The sequence below is a fragment of the Coregonus lavaretus genome, assembly GCF_964263955.1.
Source record: "Coregonus lavaretus genome assembly, chromosome: 13".
NCBI classification, from domain to species: Eukaryota; Metazoa; Chordata; class Actinopteri; order Salmoniformes; family Salmonidae; genus Coregonus; species Coregonus lavaretus.
This window is the reverse complement of record NC_140000.1, coordinates 23,604,262-23,632,175: the sequence shown is the minus strand read 5'-3', so window position 1 is coordinate 23,632,175 and position 27,914 is coordinate 23,604,262. Positions and strand designations below refer to the sequence as shown.

General features: G+C 42.5%; 3 protein-coding genes across 4 annotated transcripts in view; 2 read left to right on the top strand and 1 right to left on the bottom strand.

Annotated features, from left to right (window-relative positions):
* The first annotated feature begins 583 nt into the window (after positions 1 to 583).
* LOC311140379 (uncharacterized protein) lies at positions 584 to 7,008 on the top strand. Of its 2 annotated transcripts, XM_084175410.1 has the most exons (6): positions 808 to 945; positions 1,107 to 1,159; positions 1,284 to 1,779; positions 2,065 to 2,224; positions 4,133 to 4,359; positions 6,389 to 7,008. In XM_084175410.1, exons 3-6 carry the CDS (start codon positions 1,306 to 1,308, stop codon positions 6,527 to 6,529), a joined length of 1,002 nt encoding a protein of 333 aa, XP_084031536.1. In that variant the 5' UTR covers positions 808 to 945; positions 1,107 to 1,159; positions 1,284 to 1,305; the 3' UTR covers positions 6,530 to 7,008. The 2 variants fall into 2 exon arrangements, with proteins under 2 accessions (XP_084031535.1, XP_084031536.1); XM_084175409.1 differs by lacking the exon at positions 1,107 to 1,159 and having other exon boundaries at positions 584 to 945.
* Positions 7,009 to 11,185: 4,177 nt separating this feature from the next.
* On the top strand, positions 11,186 to 16,100 carry LOC311140794 (deoxyribonuclease-2-alpha-like). Its single transcript, XM_084176028.1, has 7 exons — positions 11,186 to 11,289; positions 11,850 to 11,947; positions 12,127 to 12,295; positions 13,035 to 13,134; positions 13,328 to 13,492; positions 14,802 to 15,026; positions 15,188 to 16,100. Exons 2-7 carry the CDS (start codon positions 11,850 to 11,852, stop codon positions 15,604 to 15,606), a joined length of 1,176 nt encoding a protein of 391 aa, XP_084032154.1. The 5' UTR covers positions 11,186 to 11,289; the 3' UTR covers positions 15,607 to 16,100.
* Positions 16,101 to 18,893: 2,793 nt separating this feature from the next.
* The window catches only part of LOC311139982 (ral guanine nucleotide dissociation stimulator-like 2), a gene marked incomplete at its 5' end in the record, with an annotated part of 9,398 nt that continues 377 nt past the window's right edge, over positions 18,894 to 27,914 (bottom strand). Inside the window, 15 exons of the mRNA XM_084174967.1 lie at positions 18,894 to 20,065; positions 20,162 to 20,276; positions 20,500 to 20,724; positions 21,077 to 21,170; positions 22,681 to 22,770; positions 22,904 to 23,025; positions 23,327 to 23,359; positions 23,503 to 23,589; positions 23,884 to 23,937; positions 24,760 to 24,844; positions 25,559 to 25,662; positions 26,401 to 26,616; positions 27,065 to 27,171; positions 27,470 to 27,663; positions 27,896 to 27,910. Coding sequence (XP_084031093.1) covers positions 19,884 to 20,065; positions 20,162 to 20,276; positions 20,500 to 20,724; positions 21,077 to 21,170; positions 22,681 to 22,770; positions 22,904 to 23,025; positions 23,327 to 23,359; positions 23,503 to 23,589; positions 23,884 to 23,937; positions 24,760 to 24,844; positions 25,559 to 25,662; positions 26,401 to 26,616; positions 27,065 to 27,171; positions 27,470 to 27,663; positions 27,896 to 27,910 — 1,723 coding nt within the window. The 3' untranslated portion in view covers positions 18,894 to 19,883. The remainder of the gene's footprint in view (positions 20,066 to 20,161; positions 20,277 to 20,499; positions 20,725 to 21,076; positions 21,171 to 22,680; positions 22,771 to 22,903; positions 23,026 to 23,326; positions 23,360 to 23,502; positions 23,590 to 23,883; positions 23,938 to 24,759; positions 24,845 to 25,558; positions 25,663 to 26,400; positions 26,617 to 27,064; positions 27,172 to 27,469; positions 27,664 to 27,895; positions 27,911 to 27,914) is intronic.

Genomic DNA, 27,914 nt, shown 5'->3' with positions numbered 1-27,914 from the left:
TATGAGCCGTTTTCCCCTCACCAGCCTCCACTGAATTGTCCAGGGGTACTAGGAGGTAATTGAGATAGATTTACATATAGGTAGGGGTAAAGTGACTAGAGAACAGGATAGATAATAAGCAGTAGCAGCTGTGTATGTGATGAGTCAAAAGAGTTTGAGGGTCAGCGTGGCAGATGTGTTGTTGCTTACCCTCACCACCTGGGACAATACTGACAATACATGCACTCCATAATATTAACAGATTTGACAAATGAATTCACAGTGATAAAGTTTCATACATCAATGGGTGATAAACAGCAGAACACGTTTTAGAACTACAGAATAGTTCAGACAAGTCATATATGAACATACACAAATTAACAATTTCCCTCTCTGTTCTCTCACTTCACCAAAAATAATCAACATCTCACATCTGACTATATATCTTTCTCTCTCTCTCTCTCTCTCACTTTGTCTACTTCTCCTTTAGCTGCAAGTCAACAGGAAGTATGCCAAACCACAGCCCCTTTCAGAATAACAGAGTGCCTGTTTCAACATGTTGCTTTCTGACTGTATGCTGTTCTGCTGAAAATGCAACATGAGCAGAGCAAAACTAGTAATTTCCCCTTTCGGATGTTCATCTCAAATGATGAGTTTTGGCTTTGTTAAAAACATGGCTATTTGATAACATCACACCACTTCACTTTTTACAGTAATATTTTATAATGCCATGAGGCAGAGGGATAGGGGCAAATAAATAGGGGTGGGTTGGGGTAAGAGGAACAGGAAGAGACTAGAGGGCTGACAGGCAGGCAGAGAGAGCGCGTCACGGTGATATGTGAAGCATAACTGATAGCAATTAGTTCTCATGAAGAAAACTGCCATGTGAATCAGTGATGCCATACCTAATCAATGTGGACACAAGAAATTGATGTTTATCAGAAACTGAACTCCAGGAAAACACAGGTAAGATAGACTTATTGAGAGAGTGGGTGGATAAGGTAATAATTAGCAGGCGGGCAAGTACAATCCAAGATAGGAATTGAGTGCTTAAAGAAGTGAGCAGGAAACTAGTCCTGGTTTTTCATAAACACCGCCGTTGAGATTATACCATATTATGCTTACAGCTACAGTGGCTGTTCAGTCTGTGTCACACTAGAAGTCTTCTACATGTGTTGTTGTGAGTTAACATTTTGATAAACTCTATGAGATTACCTAATATATTTTCTTAGACCAGTTCCACAATCCTCATAATGTACAATAGAACTTCAGTTGATATATTTGTCTTATCTAATTTTTGTCAGGTTTACACTGAGACAGAGGTAAATGGATATTGTCATGGAATATCCAGAGATCAAAGTTGAAACAGCTGAAGAGGAGCAGTTGGAGGATCTAATTAAGAAGGTGGATGTTGAGAGAGTTGTTGAGGGAGGGACAGAGCCAATAACAGGCCAGAACAACGATGAAGACTCCAGTGTGGAAGAGGATGCCACTGCCAGACATGGACAGATTGGAAAAGCCAACACTGAAAGTGGAGATGGAGACAAAAGAAAAAAGGACAACCAAAGAAATAAAGCAAAAGGAGAGACTGGGACAGAGGACGGGGTTGAGCACATTAAAGGGATGGATACATTAGGAATGGATAGACCGAAAATAGAGGGGATGGCGATGGTGGATATAACAGAACAAGATTTGGAGACGGACAAACCATCACAAGGATTACAAGTTGGCGCAAATAGACATCTTCCCTTTGACCACTTGCCCAAAGATACGCTGAGCCCAGAGCATGCCCAAAAACAGGTTTATAACATTTGCTTTTATGAAAAAATATAGCAATTTGCTTTGTGCCCACAATTTCAATAATTCCGTTAGTGACAGAATACCAGTCTTACCATTTTTGATGTAGCATTAGTTTTTGATGTAGAAGGGTTTTCTTCCATATATAGAAAAACAACAAACAACCTTCATTTTGTGGTTACAGAATTTGTAGGTGTGGAAATGCCAGCGTGTTTGAAATGAGTAGTGATACCACCCATTTTGAAGTTCTTGATAATGCCCACTCTTTCTGCCACCTGTCTTTCCCAGGCTCAACGGTTAACCCCTTATTTCCCAGACGCGCTGTATGACCTGGTCTTTACTCTGCAAGAAGGAAGACGACTCAATGACCAGCGGAGCTCGTTCAGAGGGAGGAGAAGGTGCCATTCTGAACCCAACACCTACATTCCAGCCCACAGAGCCCACAGAGGTGAAAGAACACGGGAAAAAAACTCCCTGTAATGATAACTAACTAAGTGACTGTTGTAAACATACAGTGGGGAGAACAAGTATTTGATACACTGCTGATTTTGCAGGTTTTCCTACTTACAAAGTATGTAGAGGTCTGTAATTTTTATCATAGGTACACTTCAACTGTGAGAGACAGAATCTAAAACAAAAATCCAGAAAATCACATTGTATGATTTTTAAGTAATTAATTTGCATTTTATTGCATGACATAAGTATTTGATACATCAGAAAAGCAGAACTTAATATTTGGTACAGAAACCTTTGTTTGCAATTACAGAGATCATACATTTCCTGTAGGTCTTGACCAGGTTTGCACACACTGCAGCAGGGATTTTGGCACACTCCTCCATACAGACCTTCTCCAGATCCTTCAGGTTTCGGGGCTGTCGCTGGGCAATACGGACTTTCAGCTCCCTCCAAAGATTTTCTATTGGGTTCAGGTCTGGAGACTGGCTAGGCCATTCCAGGACCTTGAGATGCTTCTTGCGGAGCCACTCCTTAGTTGCCCTGGCTGTATGTTTCGGGTCGTTGTCATGCTGGAAGACCCAGCCACGACCCATCTTCAATGCTCTTACTGAGGGAAGGAGGTTGTTGGCCAAGATCTCGCGATACATGGCCCCATCCATCCTCCCCTCAATACGGTGCAGTCGTCCTGTCCCCTTTGCAGAAAAGCATCCCCAAAGAATGATGTTTCCACCTCCATGCTTCACGGTTGGGATGGTGTTCTTGGGGTTGTACTCATCCTTCTTCTTCCTCCAAACACAGTGAGTGGAGTTTAGACCAAAAAGCTATATTTTTGTCTCATCAGACCACATGACCTTCTCCCATTCCTCCTCTGGATCATCCAGATGGTCATTGGCAAACTTCAGACGGGCCTGGACATGCGCTGGCTCGAGCAGGGGGACCTTGCGTGCGCTGTAGGATTTTAATCCATGACGGCGTAGTGTGTTACTAATGGTTTTCTTTGAGACAGTGGTCCCAGCTCTCTTCAGGTCATTGACCAGGTCCTGCCGTGTAGTTCTGGGCTAATCCCTCACCTTCCTCATGATCATTGATGCCCCACGAGGTGAGATCTTGCATGGAGCCCCAGACCAAGGGTGATTGATCGTCATCTTGAACTTCTTCCATTTTCTAATAATTGCGCCAACAGTTGTTGCCTTCTCACCAAGCTGCTTGCCTATTGTCCTGTAGCCCATCCCAGCCTTGTGCAGGTCTACAATTTTATCCCTGATGTCCTTACACAGTTCTCTGGTCTTGGCCATTGTGGAGAGGTTGGAGTCTGTTTGATTGAGTGTGTGGACAGGTGTCTTTTATACAGGTAACGAGTTCAAACAGGTGTAGTTAATACAGGTAATGAGTGGAGAACAGTAGGGCTTCTTAAAGAAAAACGAACAGGTCTGTGAGAGCCGGAATTCTTACTGGTTGGTAGGTGATCAAATACTTATGTCATGCAATAAAATGCAAATTAATTACTTAAAAATCATACAATGTGATTTTCTGGATTTTTTGAAAATTACAGACCTCTACATGCTTTGTAAGTAGGAAAACCTGCAAAATCGGCAGTGTATCAAATACTTGTTCTCCCCACTGTAACAACTGTTGTAATTAGCTTCCCTTGTTTCACCGTAGACACACTGACTCATTTTAAATGGCAGATGGGGAAAAGCTGTAAATAACTGTACGGTACCAATATCCATTGAAGCGCTTCTATCATATAACTGTGGCATGGACACATATTAGAATGTCTTCTGTACATTAGTGACATTTGAAATAATATTGTTTGAATGATTAACTAGGACACTAAATGAACTAGGCCACTAAATGTAGCATGTCTCCACTATCTTTTCTCCCCTTCCATTCCCAACAGTGCATTTCTCCTCAATGACTTCGCTGCAGAAAGATGAGTTCTTTGACTTGGTGGCTACTTCCCAAGGCCGTCGGCTTGATGACCAGCGGGCGGAACTACATGACACCCCACCCCCTAAGTCGAAAGCCAATAAGAAGAGGAGCAGCGTAAAAGATACAAAGCCTAAAAAGTCTGCTCCAATTGTAGTGCAGAATGAGGACTTGTACAATATGATTCTCATCTCGCAAGTAAGTAACTGTAATCACCAAAGCTGCCAGTAGTCAATTTGACCAAAACATTATTTTGTTCTAGTCATAAGCAAAATATCATGAAGGCATCATGTCATATGGTTAACGGAAAATCCGCACTAACACAAAGTTATATTAACAGTATTGCACTTTTCATGTACAGTGCATTCGGAAACTATTCAGACCCCTTGACTTTTTCCATATTTTGTTACGTTACAGCATTATTCTAAAATGGATTAAATAAATACAAATCTCAGCAATCTACACACAATACCCCATAATGACAAAGTGAAAACAGGTTTAAATAAATTTTACCAAATGTATTAAAAATAGAAAACAGAAATACCTTACATAAGTATTCAGACCCTTTGCTATGAGATTTGAAATTGAGCTCAGGTGCATCCTGTTTCCATTGATCATCCTTGAGATGTTTCTACAAATTGATTGGAGTCCACCTGTGGTAAATTCAATTGATTGGACATGATTTGAAAAAGCACACACCTGTCTATATGAGGTCCCACAGTTGACAGTGCATGTCAGAGCAAAAACCAAGCCATGAAGTCGAAGGAATTGTCTGTAGAGCTCCGAGACAGGATTGTGTCGAGGCACAGATCTGGGGAAGGGTACCAAAACATTTCTGCAGCATTGAAGGTCCCCAAGAACGCAGTGGCCTCCATCGTTCTTAAATGGAAGAAGTTTGGAACCACCAAGACTCTTCCTAGAGCTGGCCGCCTGGCCAAACTGAGCAATCAGGGGAAACGGGACATGGTCAGAGAGGTGACCAAGAACCCGATGGTCACTCTGACAGAGCTCCAGAGTTCCTCTGTGGAGATGGGAGATCCTTCCAGAAGGACAACCATCTCTGCAGCACTCCACCAATCAGCCTTTATGGTAGAGTGGCCAGACGGAAGCCAATCCTCAGTAAAAGGCACATGACAGCCCGCTTGGAGTTTGTCAAAAGGCACCTAAAGATTCTCTGGTTTAATGAAACCAAGATTGAACTCTTTGGCCTGAATGCCAAGTGTCACGTCTGGAGGAAACCTGGCACCATCCCTACGGTGAAGCATGCTGGTGGCAGCATCATGCTGTGGGGATGTTTTTCAGCTGCAGGGACTGGGAGACTAGTCAGGATCGAGGGAAAGATGAACGGAGCAAAGTACAGAGAGATCCTTGATGAAAACCTGCTCCAGAGCGCTCAGGACCTCAGACTGGGGTGAAGGTTCACCTTCCAACAGAACAATGACCCTAAGCACACAGCCAAGTCAACGTAGGAGTGGCTTCGGGACAAGTCTCAGAATGTCCTTGAGTGGCCCAGCCAGAGCCCGGACTTGAACGTGATCGAACATCGCTGGAGAGAACTGAAAATAGCTGTGCAGCGACGCTCCCCATCCAACCTGACAGAGCTTGAGAGGATCTGCAAAGAAGAATTGGAGAAACTCCCCAAATACAGGTGTGCCAAGCTTGTAGTGTCATACCCAAGAAGACTCGAGGCTGTAATTGCTGTCAAAGGTGCTTTAACAAAGTACCGAGTAAAGAGTCTGAATACTTATGTAAATTAATTTTTCAGTTTTTTATTTTTAATAAATGTGCTAACATTTCTACAAACCAGTTTGTGCTTTGTCATTATGGGGTATTGATGACAATGTTTGAATAAGGCTGTAACTTAACAAAATGTGGAAAAAGTCAAGGGGTCTGAATACTTTCCGAATGCGCTGTAGCTTAATTTTGGCCAGCTAATAGCCTAACCACCGATCAAGCAATATTATAGACTAAACATTCAAATGCTGTTGCTGCAGGATTATTTTACTGCGACAATACTGGTCAAATGAATATCCTACACCTGTATGTCGTGCTGTAACATGGGTATTGGGTATTATGTTGTATGGTGTAACAACATATCATGTCATATGGTGTATTAGCATCATGTCATGTGGTGTTACGTAGGTGTAATGTCCCGTCTCCATACCTCAGGTCCAGTGTAAAATAGGCATCATGTCATGTGGTGTTTCTGTCTGTCTCTGTTCCTCAGGCCCAGGGTAGGCTGGAGGAGCAGCGCAGTGCGGCCCCGGGCCCCATGGATGATGAAGACTTCTTTTCCTTACTGCTGAGTGTCCAGGGAGGACGCATGGAGGACCAGAGGACTGAGCTGCCTGGGATTCTGGGAACCTGAGAGATGCACATGCTGGAGAGATGACTCGGACCATGTGGTGTAGCCCTATAGTGCCATGGCTTTTGCTTCTTATTCACCTTGCCAGACCAGGCATGACCATTTTGTTCTGTTATGGTCTGAGTTGACAGTACCATCTGTATCGATGACTGCATCAGTAATTTAATTTAAAAAATGGTATGTGAATAATAGAGGCGTCAATTCAGCTGCATAATGCTATATAGACTAATTACAATGTTTGTTGTACGATATTAAGCTTACAGAGTGGGTAGATTTGTATGTTGACTGCACAATAATTTGGATGATATTCAAAATGCCCCTAAGCTTTGGGGTGCTTTAAATGTATTTATTGTGATGAGGAAATGAGTTTTGCTCAGCACAGCAGTGAATGAATATGAATGAGAGTGTTTGATTGTGTTTCCATCTTGTATTTGAATAAAGCTCCTCACGAGAATAAACTAAGCGTTAAATGTTTGACCTGCACCAAGAGTGTTTCTAGTTGTTCTCTGAGAACGCTTACGATAAAGCCCCACAGCCTCTGTCTAGAGACCCCACAGAGCTATTGAGGGCTCCAGTCCACTCCAACTGAGACGGCAACTTTCGGAGGAAGTCTTGAACTGTCTAGGCGGTGTCGTATCGCGTCGATGCTGGTAATTATTGCTGTCAAACAAAGGAGTCCGCTCATACTGAACCTTGATCATAAGTTTTATTAATATCACAAGATTTCAGCATAAGTTTACAGACCCTGCCGGGCTGGAGAACAGTGTCCAAAGATAATCTGTCTGTTCTAACCCCCTCTGCCTCCAGCCTATACTTATAAAGAATGCAAAAATATGGGTTGCTCCCTCTGCTGTCCAATCACCTGTCTCCCCTGGGGCGTCACCCTACAAATGGCTACTTTTGAACTAAAATAAACATCCCTTCAGTTCCACTTAAAAACCATTAACAAAGACATAATCCTAATACACTACAGCGGTGAAGGCAGGGACGGCTTGTTCAATAGGGCGATATGGGCGACGCACTGCCAAACGGGAAAAGGAAGGGATTTTTTTTCTAATCAATTATAAAAAATAAAAAATAAAAAAAATATATATTTTTTTAATAAATTTATAAAAAATTATATCACGGCAACAGCAGTTATCAGTGTTCACGTCTGATCTGCCAGCCACTAAATGTCAAATCAGGCTAAAGTCGTGCTTCAAATGGCCCCGCCCGTTTTTTGGGCGATTTCAGTCAGGTTGAAAATCGCCCAGAAGTCTCTCATAGCCTGTCATGTAAAATCTATTTTTTTCACATTTCAAAGCTTTCAATACATTCTCTATGGGTGTCTGTGTGCATGCACTTACGCGCTTTCGTCATACGTGACGTAACGTTGAACGTAACTAAGACAATGGCGGCTATCAGCGTCTATGTTGCGACCTGCAGTGTGGCGTTATTTTATGTTTTTAATTTGTAGACTTAGTTTACAAACATTCTGCAAACATTCTGCTTTGGACTGATCTTCGGTTTTGGACTGATCTTGTTGATCGTGTACATACCCGCTACGAACGGACTAAATAATGAAAACGCTGCTGGCAGAGAGGTGGAGCCGGCCACCTTCACCCTGGTCAGAGCGGACCGCGATCCTGGTAAGAGAGCGACTCTGTACCCCGACATTGAACTGCTTTCTGTGTCATTGAACCTTACTATTGTTGATAAAACAAGTTTACTGGAGAACGGAGAAAAAGTAGAGACTTTTGGACAAGGTGGATAATTGTATAATATAAGGCAGTTTATTCAGAGGTAAAGATATCTGCAATCGCGTTCACGGACCCGTTCGTCAAACTCTTAGGGAGCTATAAATCAAGCCCCATTACTTACCATATCAGATAAGAGAAATTGCTGCAGCTACATATATTTTACATCCTGGCCCTACATAGTTCACTATTTGCATCACTTACCAAAATATTACATGTGGTCATATATGCTTGGAAAGTGGAGATGCCATAGAACGTCAAAAAAGTAAACATTGCTGGAGACACATTGCGTTTGCTAGCGAAGAGATTTGTTGTGGCAAATGAACTTGGGCTGGGAATTGCCAGGAACCTCACGATAAGATATATGCATCAGCATTGCGAGTCTCATGATTCTATACGTATTGCGATTCGATACTGTGATTTTATTGCGCACCATATGTCTGTTGCAGAGGGATCAGAAAGCCATGAGAACGAGTTTTGATCAGTCATGGAAATAAAAGTGCTGAAAACAAATTGGCTCCCAATGTGAAAAGATTGAGAACAAGCTATGAAGGAACAATAATGGTGTTTTGGTGCAGGTACAGCCAACTAGCGCTAAAATATTGCGATATTGTCAATACAGTATATCGTAAAGTATCACTATGTAACTCGATTTCTTTCACCCCAATCCCTCAAATTAACGGTAAATAACTGAATTGTTTGCCCCACATTTAGCTAAGATGATTAGCTAGCCAGCTAAAATGTTTTATTTAGTTAGCAGTCGCATCTACAATAGTTTACTGTCAATAACATGTCTCCAAAAATGACGTGGTGTCTCCAATTGTGTTGACATTTTACAATTGCAATGCGCATCCATGAGTATCCACTTTCTGTAGCTCAGCTGGTAGAGCATGGTGCTTGTAACGCCAAGGTAGTGGGTTCGATCCCCGGGACCACCCATACACAAAAATGTATGCACGCATGACTGTAAGTCGCTTTGGATAAAAGCGTCTGCTAAATGGCATATTATTATTATTATTATTATTATTATCTGAAGAGAGCCCCGAAACATTGTGTGCAGACATTTTATGCAATAAATGAAGTAGGTTCAATCTAGTAGTTCTGATCTTCTGATTGGTCCTGATGAGTTGGGCGAGGTCCCCTCCAGGCTACTGTCACTGTTGCATTGGCTCTGAGTCGGGTTCTCTGTCTTCAAATGTTCAGCCTAAGAGAGGGGATTTTTGTGTGTGTGTGTGTGTGTGTGTGTTTAACAGTGATGATGTGTGTGTGTGTGTGTGTTTAACAGTGATGATGTGTGTGTGTGTGTGTGTTTGTGTGTGTGTGTGTCCTCAGAGCAAGAACTCGTGAGTTGGAAGAACTGAGAGGCCTATGGCGTGGGTGTTGTCCTTGGCCACCTGCTGACAAGGCTGACAAGATAGGACCCTTTTGTCCATTGTTATTGGATAGGAACATAACTTATAACCAGCTCCTGACCTAAATAGATCTTAGCACAACATTTTACTCAACATATCATATTCCATATTCACTATAACAAATATATTTACTACGACATTAGCAAGAACCGCCACATCCTCAGCCGGCTAATCCAGTGTGTGAAGTTTTGCGGAGTGTTTGAGTTAGCTTTGCGAGGCAAAGATGAAACTGAGGGCTCCACCAACCCTGGTAAGCCAACACTTTTGAGATCAGTCAATAAATGCTTCTGGTATTGACTTATATGCTGCCCCTGTCTTCATGTTGTTGCTGGACATATCTTTTTTTAAATGTGTGTAGGTCACCTAAATCATCAGAAAAATTGCCCCTCCTGAGAATTTTTTCAGGAGCCGCCACTGGGTGAAGGTGGTAAGTGATGAGGAAGAATACTTGTTATTGCGGTTCCTCAAAGTGTGAAAAGTTATATCATATGACTGTAAGTCGCTTTGGATAAAAGCGTCTGCTAAATGGCATATTATTATTATTATTACAACTGGCTGCTTGAAGATAAAATGCTAAGTATGCTCTGTGCAACACAAGGAACTTGAAGTGGGGTACTTTCTTTAACTTTCTTTAGCCTTCTAGACTTTATTTTCCATTTGTTAACATGGAAGTCACAAAGACAGAGAAACTTTTTTGGTGAGATATCAAAAGGAGGAACTAAAAGACATGAAAAGATAAAGACATAAAATAGATGCAATTGTGAAAGAAAGGCACGAGACAGGCATTGAGAAAGATGTCAACAAACCAACCAAAAGTGTAAGCTATACACTGACCTACAGCTTGTCATCAAAGCAATCTTTGGGGGGTTGGGTGTGTAATAGATCATACAGTAGTCTGGTAGCATTTCCTGGAATCCAATGAAAGAGAGAGTGACATAATTATGTAAAGAAGGTCTAATTTCTTTATAATGTGTGCATAATGGTGCTTTCTTCAGAATGTTGAGGTTCTCAATCACAGGCAATTATTCATTTGTCAAAAGAAAGATATCTGCCTTTACATTACAGTGTTGCAATGCACTAGTGCTGTTTACAGAAGTCAACTTTTCAGAGACAAGTAGGCTGTTAGGCTAGCCTATATGTGCTGAGGATACATTTTCCACAGTACAGTGGAAATGTATCAACTCCATCCCTAAACTGTCAACCATTGTTGACAACAGCAATGAAAACACACTTGACCATTAAATATGTATCCAATCAATATGTATGATACGTTTGTGGCTTGTTTTATGGTCATATATGCTCTAATTCCATTTAAATTAATAGATTTTCCCCATGTGTAGAAGGCAGAAGGGTACCTCTGGTCAAGGGCGTTAGTGCGAGTTCCTCCACTACGCGTTGAAGGCGCACTAACGCCCTGGACCAGAGCTAGCAGAAGGGTAGCTAATGCAAGCTATTGTCATGAACTCGTGACCAAAAGCCCGCCCCGGAACGTCATAGTTCAAAACTAGGATGCATCTCGACTTTAGAAATGGAATAGTTCGACACTATCAAAGATCACGCGGATACGGAGAAGCTGTAGAATCACCGTACTTATCAAGTTCTTATCTACTCAAAGGTAGGCTAAGTGTTGCTCTAGAAATCAATCAACCTTACAGTGGGGCACATTGTGCAAAGGCTATAGCAGGGGTATTCAACTCTTTCTTACTCTACGAGGTCCGGAGCCTGCTGGTTTTCTGTTCTACCTGATCATTATTTGCGCACACCTTGTGTCACAGGTCTGAATCAGTCCCTCCTGATTAGAGGGGAACCAAAAAAACGCAGTGGAAATAGCTTCGTCCAGAGTTGAGTTTGAGGGGGCTGTAGGTTTCGTTTGCATGGGTTATTCTAATTGATTCTTACGCAGATGATCAATCAATTAGATATCAAATCAATGCAAAATGTGATACTTTTTGTTAGTTTACTTCAGATACGTTGTAACAACATTGTAACAATATTGTAACATAATTGTAAGATCGACTATTGACCACTGTTGCAATTTGTAATGCATCGCAGCGTTCTCTTCTTGTTCTAAAGCCATCCCTTTTCCATTGTAGTCAACAAATGTTGAAGTTTTCATTTTGGCAGTAGTTTTTCACAGTTCCTAAAACTATTTTGACCTCATTGCTTTTCCTTCAGATGTTGTCATTTGTTGTCCTGCTGATCCTGTTTCAACCAGGAGAGGGAGGCACCTCACCTATCTCCTGTTACAATGATCAAGGGGAAGCTGTTGACTGGTGAGAACCGTTTTGGGCAGACTGAAGATTGAACTGATATGACCTCCATCTTCCCTTAGGTCTGTTAGCTACTTACTTAGTCACATACAGTGTGCATAGCAATGTATGCTAAAACAACACACAGTACTGAGAATCAAACCCTCTCTCTCTCTCTCTCTCTCTCTCTCTCTCTCTTTCAGGTTCTATCTCTACAAATTCCCCCATGTTGATCGAGAATCTCCCACCGATGGACAGAGTTATCTACTGATGGACAAAGGGAGCGAGGGATGGACAGATGGAAAAGTGTTGGTGAATGACAGTACTGGAGCCCTGGGGAGGACAGTGGGCCAGCTGTATGAGCAGGGGAAGGTCTGGTTCCTTCTATTATCAATAGCAGACCACAGTTGAATGAACTGTGAAACTGAAAGGGAAAATCCACTGAAACATGAACACGGTTATGCCGAACATTTTTAGAAGCATTAGACCGGAACCTTGACACTGTTTGACGGCTAAGTTTGAACATTAGTCATGAAGATTAGGCTATTTTGTTTTTTATTTTGGTATTTTTTTAATGAGTCGTCTGTTGATACAGTCCTAAAATGTTTTTTCATGATTATGTGGCCGGTTTCTCTTGAAAGTCCAATATCTTGAAAACTTGACCGCTGACATGCAAACCATTTTGGGACTGTTTCAACAGTGGACAAATGAAAATAATTAGCTAAATATAGTTTTTGAGTGGATTTTCCGTTAACGGTTTCATTTGCAGTAACACATAGCAGTATTTACCACTGCTGAGGTTTTGGTTTTGGTAGCTGTTCCCTCAGTGAATTCTTTGTCACAGTGGAATGAGACAGAATTACACAAAAAATCTAAATGTAGAACTATTTTTGTGGGTTTCTTTCACTGTCTAATTTTCACTAAGGTGCAATTGGAGTTTTCTTTTCACCCAGACAGCCGTGATAAATAAATACAGCATATGACATGTTATCAAAGAAGAAACACTATTGACAATATAACCCCTGTTTGTTTCTGAGTTAAGAGTGTGCAATATGCATGAAAATGTGTATTTTCTGATGATGAGTGTGTGTATTGTCCTGTGTTTGTGCAGAATGGTGACATTGCATACATCCTGTACAATGACCAGAGACCACCCGAGGAGGGAGAAAGGGGATTTGGTCTCCTTAGTAGCCGAGGTGGCCACACTAAAGGTCAGGACAATATAAACCTCAGCTGTATACTGTATACAGGCATTACATTATAATGTTAATCTCAGCACCCAGGCCTCTGGCCAGCTACTCCCTTTGTAGCATGTTAATGTTTTCGTCTGTCAAGAGACTATGTACTGTTGTGAAATGATTCAGTTTTCAATGAATTACTGTTATCTCCCTCTCTCCATCTCAGGTGTTGTCTTATTGGACAAGACACAGGGCTATTGGTTGGTCCACAGCACCCCTCATTTCCCCCCTGTAAAGGAAATAGGGCAATATTCCTACCCAGGTAGTGGTGTACAGTATGGACAGAACTTCATCTGTGTGACCTACCCACTGGAACGCTTTCAGACAATTGGTGAGACTGTAATCCTGGAAAAGTCATTTGGAACACTATAGGTTTACCATAGAATTCTGAAAAAGTAGCTTGGATTATCCACCCTGTTATAATGCAAGAAACTGTGAATTGTGTCATGAAGACACAACTGTGTTCTATTTCATGCAACTGTTTCATGCTGAGACAAACTCTCTGTGCGTACAACCCCGAGCCGACAAGGTGAAAAATCTGTCGACATACCCTTGAGCAAGGCACTTAACCCAAATTTTCTCCAAGGGTGCCGTACTACTATTGCTGACCCTACAAACTAAGTGCTATGTCATAGTTATTCTGAACAGTAATAGTTGGTCTCTAATGATAAAGTACTGCTGCCCCTATCACTGAATATCACTGAATGCAATGAACTTAAAAATGACAATGAACTCATTATTATGCTACAGTTAATAAAGCCACATTAATATTGACACAACAATTGTGAACCAAAAATAACATTTGCATAAAAAATTTAGGTCATTAGCATTTTAGCCTATTGTAGTAGCAAGTACCACTACAACTTGGCTAGCAAATGGTGCTGTTACCATAGTGACAGATAGGGTTATCCTCAATGGCACTGTAACCATACTCCTCCCGCTGTGCGATGTTTGCTCTGTAAGTTTCATGTCTCTCGTGGAGTTATACTGAACAAAAATATAAACGCAACATTTCTGGTGAGTATGCAGGCCATGGAAGAACTGGGACATTTTTAGCATCCAGAAATTGTGTACAGATCCTTGTGACATGAGGCCATGCATTATCATGCTGAAACATGAGGTGATGGCGGCGGATGAATGGCATTACAATGGGCCTCAGGATCTCGTCATGGTATCTCTGTGCGTTCAAATTGCCACTGATAAAATGCAATTGTGTTCGTTGTCCGTGGCTTATGCCTGCCCGTACTTTTTGTGAGTATGGAACATTTTTGGGATATATTTTTGTTCAGTTTAAGATGAGTGTCATTCAATTGTGATGGGAGTTCTCAGTGGAGGCCAACTTCCATTGTCCTCAAAGCATTGTCTTGTCTTAAAACATTTTCAATCTCATTTTAGCCACAGTCAGTGGTCTTATATGTACAGGCATTTGTCTGCTACTCTGTTTGAAGAATTTGAAAAGTCGTCATACTGATAAGTCATGTTCTAGATTAAGATAGTACTTGTCTTGGAACTTGGTGCCTATTGAATCGGACAGACAGATTGATCAGTCAATTCATAATTATTTGCTTTACTTTTGACATCATTAATTGATTGATATGTTTGAAGTGTTCAATTGACATGTATTATGTTTTACATTGCAGGAGAGCAGTTGCAGATCAACCAGCCCAATGTGTATGACTGTGGTGTCCCTGCTTCCTTGGCCTCTCTGGTGCCCGCGCTGGCTGACGTCTGTAACAACAGCCAAGGGCAGATGGCCTATAGCAGCTTAACGCACACCCAACCTGCATCCAATCGCAGTGTGTCTCTTACCTCATTAGGTGGAACCGAGTTCATCAGCTTCGCCAAGGGGGGATCATTCAATAATGGTAAGGAACAATTTAGAAACTATTAGTTTGTACGTTTTTGTACTGTTGAAGTGTTGTTTCATGGTTAGAATGACTATTCATGTCATTGCCATTTTGTGGTTGTGAATGACCCAACATTTAACCACTATATCCCCATTTCCCCTCCTCCTGTTTCCCATTAGATCTGTACCACTCCTGGGTGGCTCCTTCCCTCCAGTCAGACCTCCTAGTCCAGTTCTGGATCCACTCCACTGGCATCCTGCCCTCTGACTGCTCCCTGGGCTGGAAGGTCCTAGACATCCAGCTTATCTCCCCAGGTGGGAGGATCACCTTCAAGGCCTCCAACGACCACTCCAAGTGGGCCGTGAGTACCACCGGGGGTGGGGTGGATGGAGCTTCTGGCTGGGTGTGTGTGGGCGACATCAACCGGAACGAGGCTGAGGAGAAGAGAGGGGGCGGGACGGTGTGTCTGCAGGACGCCACGGTGTGGAAGGCCTATCGGACAGCGGCGCTGGAGTGTGAGATGTGCGGGGGAGGGACTAGCGGGTGTGATATGGCCGTAGAGGATGCAAGGCACTACCAGGGAGATATGAATCAGTAAGCATCGGTGTGGCATCAGTGGAAAGTTACTAGTATGCACACAGTTCACTGAGAAGCTAGGTTTGTTAGTATTATTGAGCTCCATGAACAAGGTACCCCATAGAATGTTGATTAATACGTTTTGGAGTGTTTCATAAATTGTCATGAAAAGAAACATACTTGAAAGGGAGGTGGCACTCCTATAATCATAAAACAATAAGCACTTTGCTGCATAGGCTACTGTTCTATGTGTTGCTAATGACTAGGCAATGTTGATTGTGATCTCAGGTATGTTTTTTTCACATTATATATGCGTTTGTTTTCAACCTTTTTTTATGTGACAAATGATTTCAAAAAATGATTGTTAAAGTATGTGAAATGTTTTTTCTTTATTTCTATTGTACTTTTTAGTCAAATGTTTGGTGACGTTTTCAGCTTTTAGCTTGAAACAGGCAAAGATACTGACTGTCTTCTGTCCAAATAAAGTACTGTTGTTGCGGGGTGCACAAATGTTTTACATAATGTTCTTCATTAGACTTCCTCATCCACCAACAAGCTAGATACTAAACCACAGTCTGAATCTTTTATATGTACATCTATGTACATTTATTTGATAAGAGTAGACACAGCATTATTACAGCACACATCTGGGGAGTTGCATAGAAAGTCTTCATATAACTGTCACGTCAAAATGCATTCATATAAAAAGGAAATGTATCACACAAAAATAATAGGACATATGTAGTGCATAAACATGCCAGCTTATACAGAACTGTGAGTGAGGGAATTCACAACCATATGTACTGTACATTCCAATGCATACATCACAGAGGCTTCATGTCAAATGGCATCCTATTAAGCGCACTACTTTTTACCAGGGCCCATAGGGCTCTGGTGAAAAGTAAAACACTATATAGGGAATAGGGTGCCATTTGGGACACTTTAAGAGGTTCAAGCACCAATGAGAGAAAGGCACTAAACAATCAGTAGCTTAGCCTGGCGCTAACACTTCATCAAATTACGTTACCCAGAATCCTCTCCCTGGCACTACCGTATCTATGCCTCAGCCTTAGTAGAGACTTCAACAGCATTGGGTAGTATGGCCAGAGTTCACAATAGTTCATCAATTAGGGCCTCCCACAATCTGTTCCCCATGCACACTTATGCATACAGGTTTTTCTTCCAACTGGTCTCATCCTCATGGGATAGAAGCATAGCCTTCTGCAACACCCTCTACATTCAGTTCCTGGATTAAAGACATTGCATAATGAAACCTTATAGCTGTCAGATCTCTATTAAACATCTGTGAAAATATAAATTAAACATAATTCAGTGATTGGTGAGAATCACACGCTAACCTCACATGGATCTTTGAGGACTGACTTTGGGAGCCCTGGTTGAAGTACACTTCAGACAGACTTCCATTCCAATTACCAACTAAACCCATTCAGAGACCATTGATAAAGATTAGCTTATGCTGTATTGAAAAGTATAACATTAAGATGCAATGGTAGACATCTTTTCAATAGGCACAACATAGTTTGGACTTTCATAAGTGTCTTCACATTAATTGTTTAGGTTAGAGTTTGTGGGTTGATGCTGTTATGCATAATGGTTAATACTCAAAATATGACTAGATTCTACAGTGAGGGGAAAAAGTATTTGATCCCCTGCTGATTTTGTACGTTTGCCCACTGACAAAGACATGATCAGTCTATAATTTTAATGGTAGGTTTATTTGAACAGTGAGACAGAATAACAACAAAAAAATCCAGAAAAACGCATGTCAAAAATGTTATAAATTGATTTGCATTTTAATGAGGGAAATAAGTATTTGACCCCTCTGCAAAACATGACTTAGTACTTGGTGGCAAAACCCTTGTTGGCAATCACAGAGGTCAGACGTTTCTTGTAGTTGGCCACCAGGTTTGCACACATCTCAGGAGGGATTTTGTCCCACTCCTCTTTGCAGATCTTCTCCAAGTCATTAAGGTTTTCGAGGCTGACGTTTGGCAACTCGAACCTTCAGCTCCCTCCACAGATTTTCTATGGGATTAAGGTCTGGAGATTGGCTAGGCCACCTTAATGTGCTCCTTCTTGAGCCACTCCTTTGTTGCCTTGGCCATGTGTTTTGGGTCATTGTCATGCCCATCCACAACCCATTTTCAATGCCCTGGCTGAGGGAAGGAGGTTCTCACCCAAGATTTGACGGTCCATCGTCCCTTTGATGCGGTGAAGTTGTCCTGTCCCCTTAGCAGAAAAACACCCCAAAAGCATAATGTTTCCACCTCCATGTTTGACAGTGGGGATGGTGTTCTTGGGGTCATAGGCAGCATTCCTCCTCCTCCAAACACGGCGAGTTGAGTTGATGCCAAAGAGCTATATTTTGGTCTCATCTGACCACAACACTTTCACCCAGTTCTCCTCTGAATCATTCAGATGTTCATTGGCAAACTTCAGACGGGCCTGTATATGTGCTTTCTTGAGCAGGGGGACCTTGCGGGCGCTGCAGGATTTCAGTCCTTCATGACGTAGTGTGTTACCAATTGCTTTCTTGGTGACTATGGTCCCAGCTGCCTTGAGATCATTGACAAGATCCTCCCGTGTAGTTCTGGGCTGATTCCTCACCGTTCTCATGATCATTGCAACTCCACAAGGTGAGATCTTGCAAGGAGCCCCAGGCCGAGGGAGATTGACAGTTCTTTTGTGTTTCTTCCATTTACGAATAATCGCACCAACTGTTGTCACCTTCTCACCAAGCTGCTTGGCGATGGTCTTGTAGCCCATTCCAGCCTTGTGTAGATCTACAATCTTGTCCCTGACATCCTTGGAGAGCTCTTTGGTCTTGGCCATGGTGGAGATTTTGGAATCCGATTGATTGATTGCTTCTGTGGACAGGTGTCTTTTATACAGGTAACAAACTGAGATTAGGAGCACTCCCTTTAAGAATGTGCTCCTAATCTCAGCTCGTTACCTGTATAAAAGACACCTGGGAGACAGAAATCTTTCTGATTGAGAGGGGATCTAATACTTATTTCCCTCATTAAAATGCAAATCAATTTTTAACATTTTTGACATGCGTTTTTCTGGATTTTTTTGTTGTTATTCTGTCTCTCACTGTTGAAATAAACCTACCATTAAAATTATAGACTGATCATTTCTTTGTCATTGGGCAAACGTACAAAATCAGCAGGGGATCAAATACTTTTTTCACTCACTGTATATGGGAGTGGCAAGGCTGTATATGTAAAGTTGTTGTATCTTACATAAGATACTACCAGAACTATCAGTCAATATGTATGCACCAACCCAAGTTAAATTATCATGTTTATCTTTGACACGTCTTGACCCATTTGAAATTGTTGCAATTTGGGTCAATTTCATACATTTCATGTTACTTCACAATGAATAACATGTAATTCTGACACTTGTTGATAGCTCCTTGTGAATGTAAACACAATCATGACATCGTCCATACATAAAAAAACATATACATACATACATATAAAGTACATAGTTAAAACATTTTGATGAGCCCCTGTGCTTTGCTATAATGAGAGGTTTCAGTGACTCTGTCACTCTTATTCAGATGCATTATGTCATAATGTCAGCCCAGTGCTCTCCCCATAATTCATATTCTTGAAACGCCTTGCATAATTAATATGTCATCATGCTGCTTGTATCCATTCTCTATGGAGAAATGTAAAACTTTGTTGTGGTCATGGTCAATTCAGGAGGTCATATCGCCCAAACTACTTTGATTTAATGAAGTTCTCTACTATCAACTCATCTCTATGATGGCACCTGAGGTACATTCCTCAAATGCTCAAGATGATTTGGATTCCTCAGTTGCTCTTGGTCACAAGGCTATTCCATTTGGTTAAATGGGAAATTAGATGCCAATGGTCAGAGAGACTTAAGAAACAGCACCATTCACCATCTGTTAAAGGTTTGCATTGGTCTTGTTCTAGGTGTATGTTGGCAGTAGTATGCATTGCCAACAAGAGAGACATGCACCCTTCTACACTAATGGAGTTCCCTAGTGTACACAAATGGGCAGCATATTTATTGAAGTGTCCCAGGTAAGAAGTCGTTCATCAAACAAGTTCGGACAGGTTTCAGGATACATTTTGCTAGAACAAGCTCGGTCAGAATGTGTGTTTCCACTTTCATAAAAGGTTAGGAAAGACAAGGCCACATCTCATTGCGATATCTGCCTGTATTTTTATCGTGACCTGTCCTTGAGAACAACTAGCTACAATATGTCTCGAATATAGCCTATTTGGGAAAGAGCTGTTGTCAAAAAAGAGTTCTGACCAGTCTCCGTCCCTTGGCTTTGATTCGAGGGAAGGTGGCACTGGTTTCTGTGCTGATTGGTTGAGAGCCAAAAGGGGTGTTGCCTCCTTTTCTGCGCAGCAGGAAGTCCACACTAGAGGAAGTCATGGCATAGAAAACGTTTCCTGTGGCAGGGATGACCAACTCTACAGGGCAGAACAAGAAAAGTCATCACTACAATCAATATGAAAAGAGAACTGTTAAAGTGACTTCCCATGGTCGGGGTTGAGAAATGTCTTTACCTTTCCCCTCGGGCAATAGTTGGATCAGCTCATATCTGGATGCCTGTTTGGGGTCCTGACTGTGTTTTTCTAAGGCAGAACTGATCACAGTGGGCGTCTTGTCATTGCTTGTCACCTAAGGAAACAGAGAAGAACGACAACGATACCAGACAGCTAGACTCCAAGTTATAATATCCTGTGTACAACCTGAGGAAATGTTTTGGATTACTATCATTTACGGATATTTGAGGATTCAAATAAATAGTCATCAGTGCGGGGTGCAGTGCAGTGTATAATTTGAAACCGAAAAAAAGCAAATATCTCAAATCAAATCTCAACTCATTATCTCGGCTCAGTACCAGTATGCTTCTGTACATATTCCCATCTTGTAAATCCATCCGTATCCTGACGATCCGCATATCAGGCCCAGAACCTTTGTTGTTATTGGTGGGATTGTTGCCACAGGAGATTGATCGACGATGTGATTTGACGGGAGTGGATGGTGTCAATGCAGAGGGGATGGGGACATTGGTGGGAGGGGAGGAGTCAACATCCAGACAGGAAACTGAGGGGGATTTCATATGCTGAAATAATAACAGTGATGAAAAGAATAAAAAACATTATACTTACTGAAATGACAAGATAAAAAGTGGCTGTTCCGTGAAGGCCAAAGCAAATAAAAAGACACAGAAGAGTATTAAAAGATCAAAGAATGTCCATTTTTAAAAGTGCTCTTCTGTATGTTTTTAAGACATGCATTTGTTCTGAAACAATCATATTTGATTACTAGTAAACAGTAATTACTTAGCAATAACTACGAGTATTTGTAACTGAATAGTAATTACATGCTCTGCAATTCTAGCTGGCAATGCAAATATCTTTTTTGGGGAAAGTACTTAAAATAACTGTAAATATTAGGTCTTATTTCGTAATTACCTTGGTGAGTTTGGAAAGAAAGTGACAGACGGGGGAGGGGAAGTCAAAAAGACTGTCACTGTCAGCAACAAGGCTGGTCCTGGAGGAATTCAGGCTGTAAGGAGGTGAGAGAATCACATCATGTATGCACATCATGCACCGTAACCATGAATGCACCGTAACCTTCATGACAACAAGCCACAAAACACCTTCCTCTACCCCTGTTTCTACAACTTGATTAGAGTCCATCTGTGGTAAATTCAATTGATTGGACATGATTTGGAAAGGCACACACCTGTCTATATAAGGTCCCACAGTTGACAGTGCATGTCAGAGCAAAAACCAAGCCATGAGGTCGAAGGAATTGTCCGTAGAGACAGGATTGTGTCGAGATACAGATCTGGGGAAGGGTACCAAAAAATGTCTGCAGCATTGAAGGTCCCCAAGAAAACAGTGGCCTCCATCATTCTTAAATGGAAGAAGTTTGGAACCTCCAAGACTTCCTAGAGCTGGCCGCCTGGCCATACTGAGCAATTGGGGGAGAAGGGCCTTGGTCAGGGAGGTGACCAAGAACCCGATGGTCACTCTGACAGAGCTCTAGAGTTCCTCTGTGGAGATGGGAGAACCTTCCAGAAGGACAACCATCTCTGTAGCACTCCACCAATCAGGCCTTTATGGTAGAGTGGCCAGACGGAAGCCACTCCTCAGTAAAAGGCACATGACAGCCTGCTTGGAGTTTGCCAAAAGGCACCTAAAGGACTCTCAGACTATAAGAAACAAGATTCTCTGGTTTGATGAAACCCAGATTGAACTCTTTGGCCTGAATGCCAATCGTCACGTCTGGAGGAAACCTGGCACCAACCGTACGGTGAAGCATGGTGGTGGCAGCATCATGCTGTGGGGATGTTTTTCAGCGGCAGGGACTCGGAGACTAGTCAGGATTGAGGGAAAGATGAATGCAGCAAAGTACAGAGAGATCCTTGATGAAAACCTGCTCCAGAGCGTTCAACACCTCAGACTGGGGGCGAAGGTTCACCTTCCAACAGACAACGACCCTAAGCACATAGCCAAGACAACGCAGGAGTGGCTTTGGGACAAGTCTCTGAATGTCCTTGAGTGGCCCAGCCAGAGCCTGGACTTGAACCAGATCGAACATCTCTGGAGAGACCTGAAAAGAACTGTGCAGTAACGCTCCCCATCCAACCTGACAGAGCTTGAGAGGGTCTGCAGAGAAGAATGGAAGAAACTCCCCAAATGCTTATGTGCCAAGCTTGTAGCATCCTACCGAAGAAGACTTGATTCTGTAATCGCTGCCAAAGGTGCTTCAACAAAGTACTGAGTAAACGGTCTGAATACCTATGTAAATGTGATATTTCCGTTTTTATTTATAAATTAGCAAAACATTCTAAAAAACTGTTTTTGCTTTGTCATTATGGGGTATTGTCTGGAGATTGATGAGGTAAAAAAACAATTTAATCAATTTTAGAATAAGGCTGTAACGTAACAAAATGTGGAAAAAGTCAAGGGGTCTGAATACTTTCTGAAGGCACTATATATATTGAAAGGTCTCTGAAGTGAATACTACCGCCTTGTTGAGTGTTGAGTGTAATAATAGGCCTCATTACCTTGGGCACTGTGTGATGATCACTGTAGGGTTCAGGGTACGACCAGGGCTCGGTTCGCACGGCACCTCAATTTCATTGGACAGTCTGTAACTGCAGACATCATGTAATGTGATTAGCGGTCATCATAACTGTAGTGTTTCGTTTGAAATAACATGTATGTACAAACTTGAATATTTTTATTGGAAAATGAATACTACTGAAACCAAAGATAATCATGGTTTACCTTTCTTGTTCATTTAACGAGGGTACACTTTGGTACCACTGTAGAAATGCCTCGTCAGTGATGAAAACACAGTTTTTACAGGAAGACTGCAGTAGTCGGATCTGAGCTAAAACCTCAAACTCCTGCGAAGAGAAAAACGAATCATTATGAACATCAAATTACTCTCCAGTACTAATGGCACATTATCATTTGAAATGCTAGCAGTTATACATGAATATGCGTATGGTTGCACTGATTCAGAATTCAATACACTGCCACATACTTAATGAGTAGCACAACAGAAAAGCCATTTATGAAGACCCTCTGTTATGTTGAGCCAGAGGCTAATGAATTGGTCTGGATCCTGGACTAACTCAACATGTGGACAATGGGTGATGAGGAATTTAAACAGCAGCAGTGCAAGGCCCCGATTGCAACACTTACTCGTCTCCTCTTGTCAAAGTTGATGTAGCCGTTCTGAAATGGAGGAAAAGGAGATTGTCACTGTCAATGCAACTTTTTTGGTAAACCAACTACAACTTCACCACCAGAGCTTATGACCAACTTCCTGTTGATGGACACATGATGAGGGATAAATGACTGTATATGAAGGGACTCACCTCTAGCCTGTCTTTCACAGCTGTGTCCAGCATGGTGAGGTCTGTGAGGAAGATCCCCAGGTAGGGTACTGTGCCCTGGGCACTGGACTGTGTGAGAGGTGGGAGGGGTCGAGAATAATGATAACCAAAAAGAGAGGCATAGGGCTTCTGACTTCCCTGACCCAGATTAAGCCTAAATGCATGCTTAATGGAGAACCTTGGGTTGACCGTTGAATGTATATCAAGTTGTCCTTACTTAACCATCAACAAATTCTATATTGAAGAAATACCACTATTGCATTATGTTACATCAGCCCTTTGGATATTCCATGCTTCTTTTTTCAAGGCAAAATGATAATGAGCTTTGTGAGTGACTTCAAACTCGCTTATAAGAGCACTTACCCCTATTTGTCTCCTGTTGTTCATCTTGTCGTTGGCGAACTTCGAAGTGCCCTCCTGCAAAACACAGACAAACATCTAAGCATGACAATCTGGAACACAATCTAGAATTTAGAACCATGGCTATGTGCTCTAAAACCATGTGTAGTAACTATGTAGTAGGCCCTCCTTTCCAGACAAACTGAGAGGGTAAGGTAGCAGCTTGCTTGGTAAATTATCAAAGCACAGCAGAAGGTAATGTGATATTTTTCCAACATCAAAGCCTGGAGTGAAGCTTTCAAATGAAAGCTCAGGCATATGTTTAGATGAATTCCTGTGTGGATGCCTTGGTGAAATTGCAGCTAATGTAAGATATTGAAGCCTGCACAAATGTATAACAGTGAATGAAAATGTTGGTAATCTTACCAATTTCCAGCCCCCTGTCAGAAAATCACAATGCATCCTAAATACAATACATGTGTAGAAACGGGTGAATTTAGATTGACAGGACATTGACATTGAGAGGCTGTACACCCCCAGATTAAGCCTTCCTCTGGGTTAAAAGGCCTGATTCATGATTCAAAGTGATTTTTAGCCTAGCTTAATCTGGATCTGTGTAGTGCAACAGCTCTTGAATGTATAAACACGTTTGGTGTGATCTGTGATGACACTTCACATGAGACTTGTCCTCTTCTCATACTGCTTGTATTATGGGATGTCTGTCAGTGCACTATATGTGTATCTGTGTCTCTGTGTGTGTGTGAGTGTGAGTGTGAGTGTGAGTGTGAGTGTGTGTGTGTGTGTGTGTGTGTGTGTGTGTGTGTGTGTGTGTGTGTGTGTGTGTGTGTGTGTGTGTGTGTGCGTACGTGTGTGCAGTAACTCTCCATCACTGTGACTCACCTCTTTCAGCAGCCCCCTGCTCTGGGAGTAGTTGTCCTTCTCAGAGAAAATGTTGGACAGCTCCTCGTATCTCCTCACTGCTTCCCTGTCAGACAGAGTCACATGACAACAATGATTCATGCATCCAAAGAGGGTTTTAGGGGCCTTGACTGACATTTCTCTGCTGTCTATTGGGACTTATTATAATCCACATCCAAATGAATCAGTTAGCCATGATTAGTTTAGCTATGATTGGGGAAATTATAACAAGATGAGATGATCAACTGCGGTAGTGTTTTGGAACATTAAATGTGTTTGACTATGGGAAAGGATTGTGTTAAATCAATGGCAATGTGATTCAATTCCTGAGTTTTTAAAATGGGTGTTGTAAAAAAAAGACAGTTATGACAATGATAGTGTTACGAGAATGACAATGTTATGGAAATGACAATACTATGAAAACATCTGCAATAGAAGTATGTTTTGCTGTGGCCTAGGGTGCCTCCGGTGCATATGTACCCACTGCTATTTCAGCACGCTCTCCTCTACCTAGAACCAAAAAGGGTTCTTCAGCTTTCCGCATAGGAGAACCCTTAGGAGAACCCTTTTGGTTCCAGGTAGAACCCTTTTGGGTTCCATGTAGAACGGGTTCTACCAGGAACCAAAAAGGGTTCTCCTACGGGGACAGCCGCAGAACCCTTTTGGAACCCTTTTTTCTAAGAGTGTATCGCTCTCTATCCAATAAACATACAAAAACAAAACAACAAAAAAAACACGTATGTTTTTCTGTTATACCAATCCAAATACTTCCTCCACCAACCTGTCAGTGTCTAGCCACGTCCTCCTTAGTCTGTGTACAGGGTTACTCTGCAGGGCAGACACGATGGCGTAGAGTGACGAAAAGTTTTTCCTGGCTCTGCATTCCTGTTGAAACACACACAGTACGGCATTGTCTGAGAATACCTGCAGCCGGATCAATGCGGTTGTTTGGCACTCACTGTCTGACATGGTCAATTATGTACATTCCTAAAGTGACTTCTCCCATAAAAACCTATTGATGGGGTGATGTGAGTGTTTTGGCAACAAACCATGATATCTAGCCTGAGAGTGTGTGTGAGATTGTGTGTGTTTCCAAACAAGTTCCTTCACACACACAGGAGCTAGCTAGGCTTTTAGTCGTGAAGGAGAGAGGTCTGGCAGTGACTCAGCTTGCTCATTTGTCCATAACGACCTGAGGACGGTGTGTGTGTGTGTGTGTGTGTGTGTGTGTGTGTGTGTGTGGGAGAGTGTGTAAGCAAGTAAGCAAGAAAGTGTGTGTGATTGTGTGTGTGGAGTCAGCAGGAACAGTCCCTGCTGCAAGCTGCCAATGTTCTCCCAAGTTACAGGATGGCAGTACTACATCTACTGTAAGCACCTTTATAGTGAGAGGAAAGCATTAAGCGGAAAGTCGAGTACAGTGTATTGTTGTTTATGTTTTGAAAAAGACAGCTTAGTATTCTGCTCACAATTCTCCACTTCAACTCAAAATCCCAAATCTACTGCTGTTGTGCCCTTGAGCAAGGTATTTAACCTCAAAATTCCTCCAGAGGAATGCTGCTTCCAAACTCTCAACGGGTGTGTGTGGACAATAAAGTGATTCTATTGTAATGATGACCTGCTGACCTCTGCCACGCTGATCCATTTCTCTAGGAGGCGGGCTCTCTGCTGGCTGCGGAGCCGTGTGGGCCAAAGGCACGAAGCCATCACGGCATTGGCCAGCCGGTTGAACTGGCGTACAGTGGCCCGGACAGACCAACATACACCCTCGCGGCCCTTCTTGTCTCTCTGAGACCACAGGGAGCCCAGGCAGTGGTATGGGACCAGACGCACAAACAGCTCCTGTTAGGAGAGAGTGGGGGAAGAGGTAAGGAGTGAGTGAGTGAGGGACCGGAAGTGAGGGAATAAGTAGAGAGTGAGTAAAGATTGAGAGAGAGAGAGAGAGAGAGAGAGAGGGAGAGAGAGAGAGAGAGAGAGAGAGAGAGAGAGAGAGAGAGAGAGAGAGAGAGAGAGTGACACTGAGTGAGAAACCGAGAGAGACAGAGAGAGAGAGAGAGAGAGAGAGAGAGAGAGAGAGAGAGAGAGAGAGAGAGAGAGAGAGAGAGCAAGGCATAGCCAGAGAGATAGCAAGTGGCAAACATGTCCAGTATGAGTAAGAAAGGGTGAGAGAGATGTAACAATAGAAAAAGAGGAATACAATTAAGACTGTAGTAGAGTGTATGTTCCCATCCATTATCTATATAAGGTTAGGAGGAGTAATGATACTGTAGAGGTCAGAGGTTAAACCCACCGTCTCTATCTTGGTGAGCTGCTCAGCGATCAGCCCAGCCGGGAAGCCCAGGATATTGGTGGGATCAAACATAGTGGGGTCAGCAGGAGGGCTGGCGGTGGTCCTATCTAAAGGACAGAGATGATTGAATACTAATCCCAATTAATGTAGGTCTATATTAACTGATTCAAATGATAGGCTTATGAAAGCCTTATTCAGTAGGGTTGGCAGTGGAAAGAGACATTAGGGGGGGGTCGTTACAGAAGTGGGTTCCATCATTTTAGGATACAGTGGGAATGGAACACAAAAAATAATCACAGAAAACTACTGTAACCAATTTGGAAGAGAGTTCTGCCACCCACAAAATCCTCATATGACCCCAGGTTGGCAGTGCCATGAGATCATAAACCCAGAGTGTATAGTGACCTGAACTGGAGTCAGGCAGTAGGGCCTGTTCACTGAGCTCCTCTGCAATTCTGAGGAGGCGACCCCTGATCTCTATCCCAGAGGGGTCGGAGGGCAGCAGGGGGGCCAGGCGCAGCAGAAGACCAGGCTCTCCCAGAGAGCGGAAGTCCTCAGGATACTCCGACAGCCACATACTGAACACCACACACACCGCTCTGGGAGAGGGAGAGAGGAATGGGAGAAAAGATATACAAATGCATGAAGTGTCCACGCACACACGCACACACACACACACACACACACACACACACACACACACACACACACACACACACACACACACACACAGACACAGACACACACACACACAGACACACACAAAGACACACAGAGACACACAGACACACACACACACACAGGAGAGGGATGATATGGTATTAGACTCACCTGTTGAAAGGTTGCCTAG

What these genes read in the sequence shown, in the direction of transcription:
- LOC311140794 (XM_084176028.1), top strand. Translation starts at nt 11,850, where the DNA reads ATGTTGTCATTTGTTGTCCTGCTGATCCTGTTTCAACCAGGAGAGGGA. An exon ending in CAAGGGGAAGCTGTTGACTG is followed by an intron (nt 11,948 to 12,126) that starts GTGAGAACCGTT and finishes TCTCTCTTTCAG; the next exon opens with GTTCTATCTCTACAAATTCC. An exon ending in AGCTGTATGAGCAGGGGAAG is followed by an intron (nt 12,296 to 13,034) that starts GTCTGGTTCCTT and finishes GTGTTTGTGCAG; the next exon opens with AATGGTGACATTGCATACAT.
- LOC311140379 (XM_084175409.1), top strand. Translation starts at nt 1,306, where the DNA reads ATGGATATTGTCATGGAATATCCAGAGATCAAAGTTGAAACAGCTGAA. An exon ending in CAGAGCATGCCCAAAAACAG is followed by an intron (nt 1,780 to 2,064) that starts GTTTATAACATT and finishes TGTCTTTCCCAG; the next exon opens with GCTCAACGGTTAACCCCTTA. An exon ending in AGCCCACAGAGCCCACAGAG is followed by an intron (nt 2,225 to 4,132) that starts GTGAAAGAACAC and finishes CATTCCCAACAG; the next exon opens with TGCATTTCTCCTCAATGACT.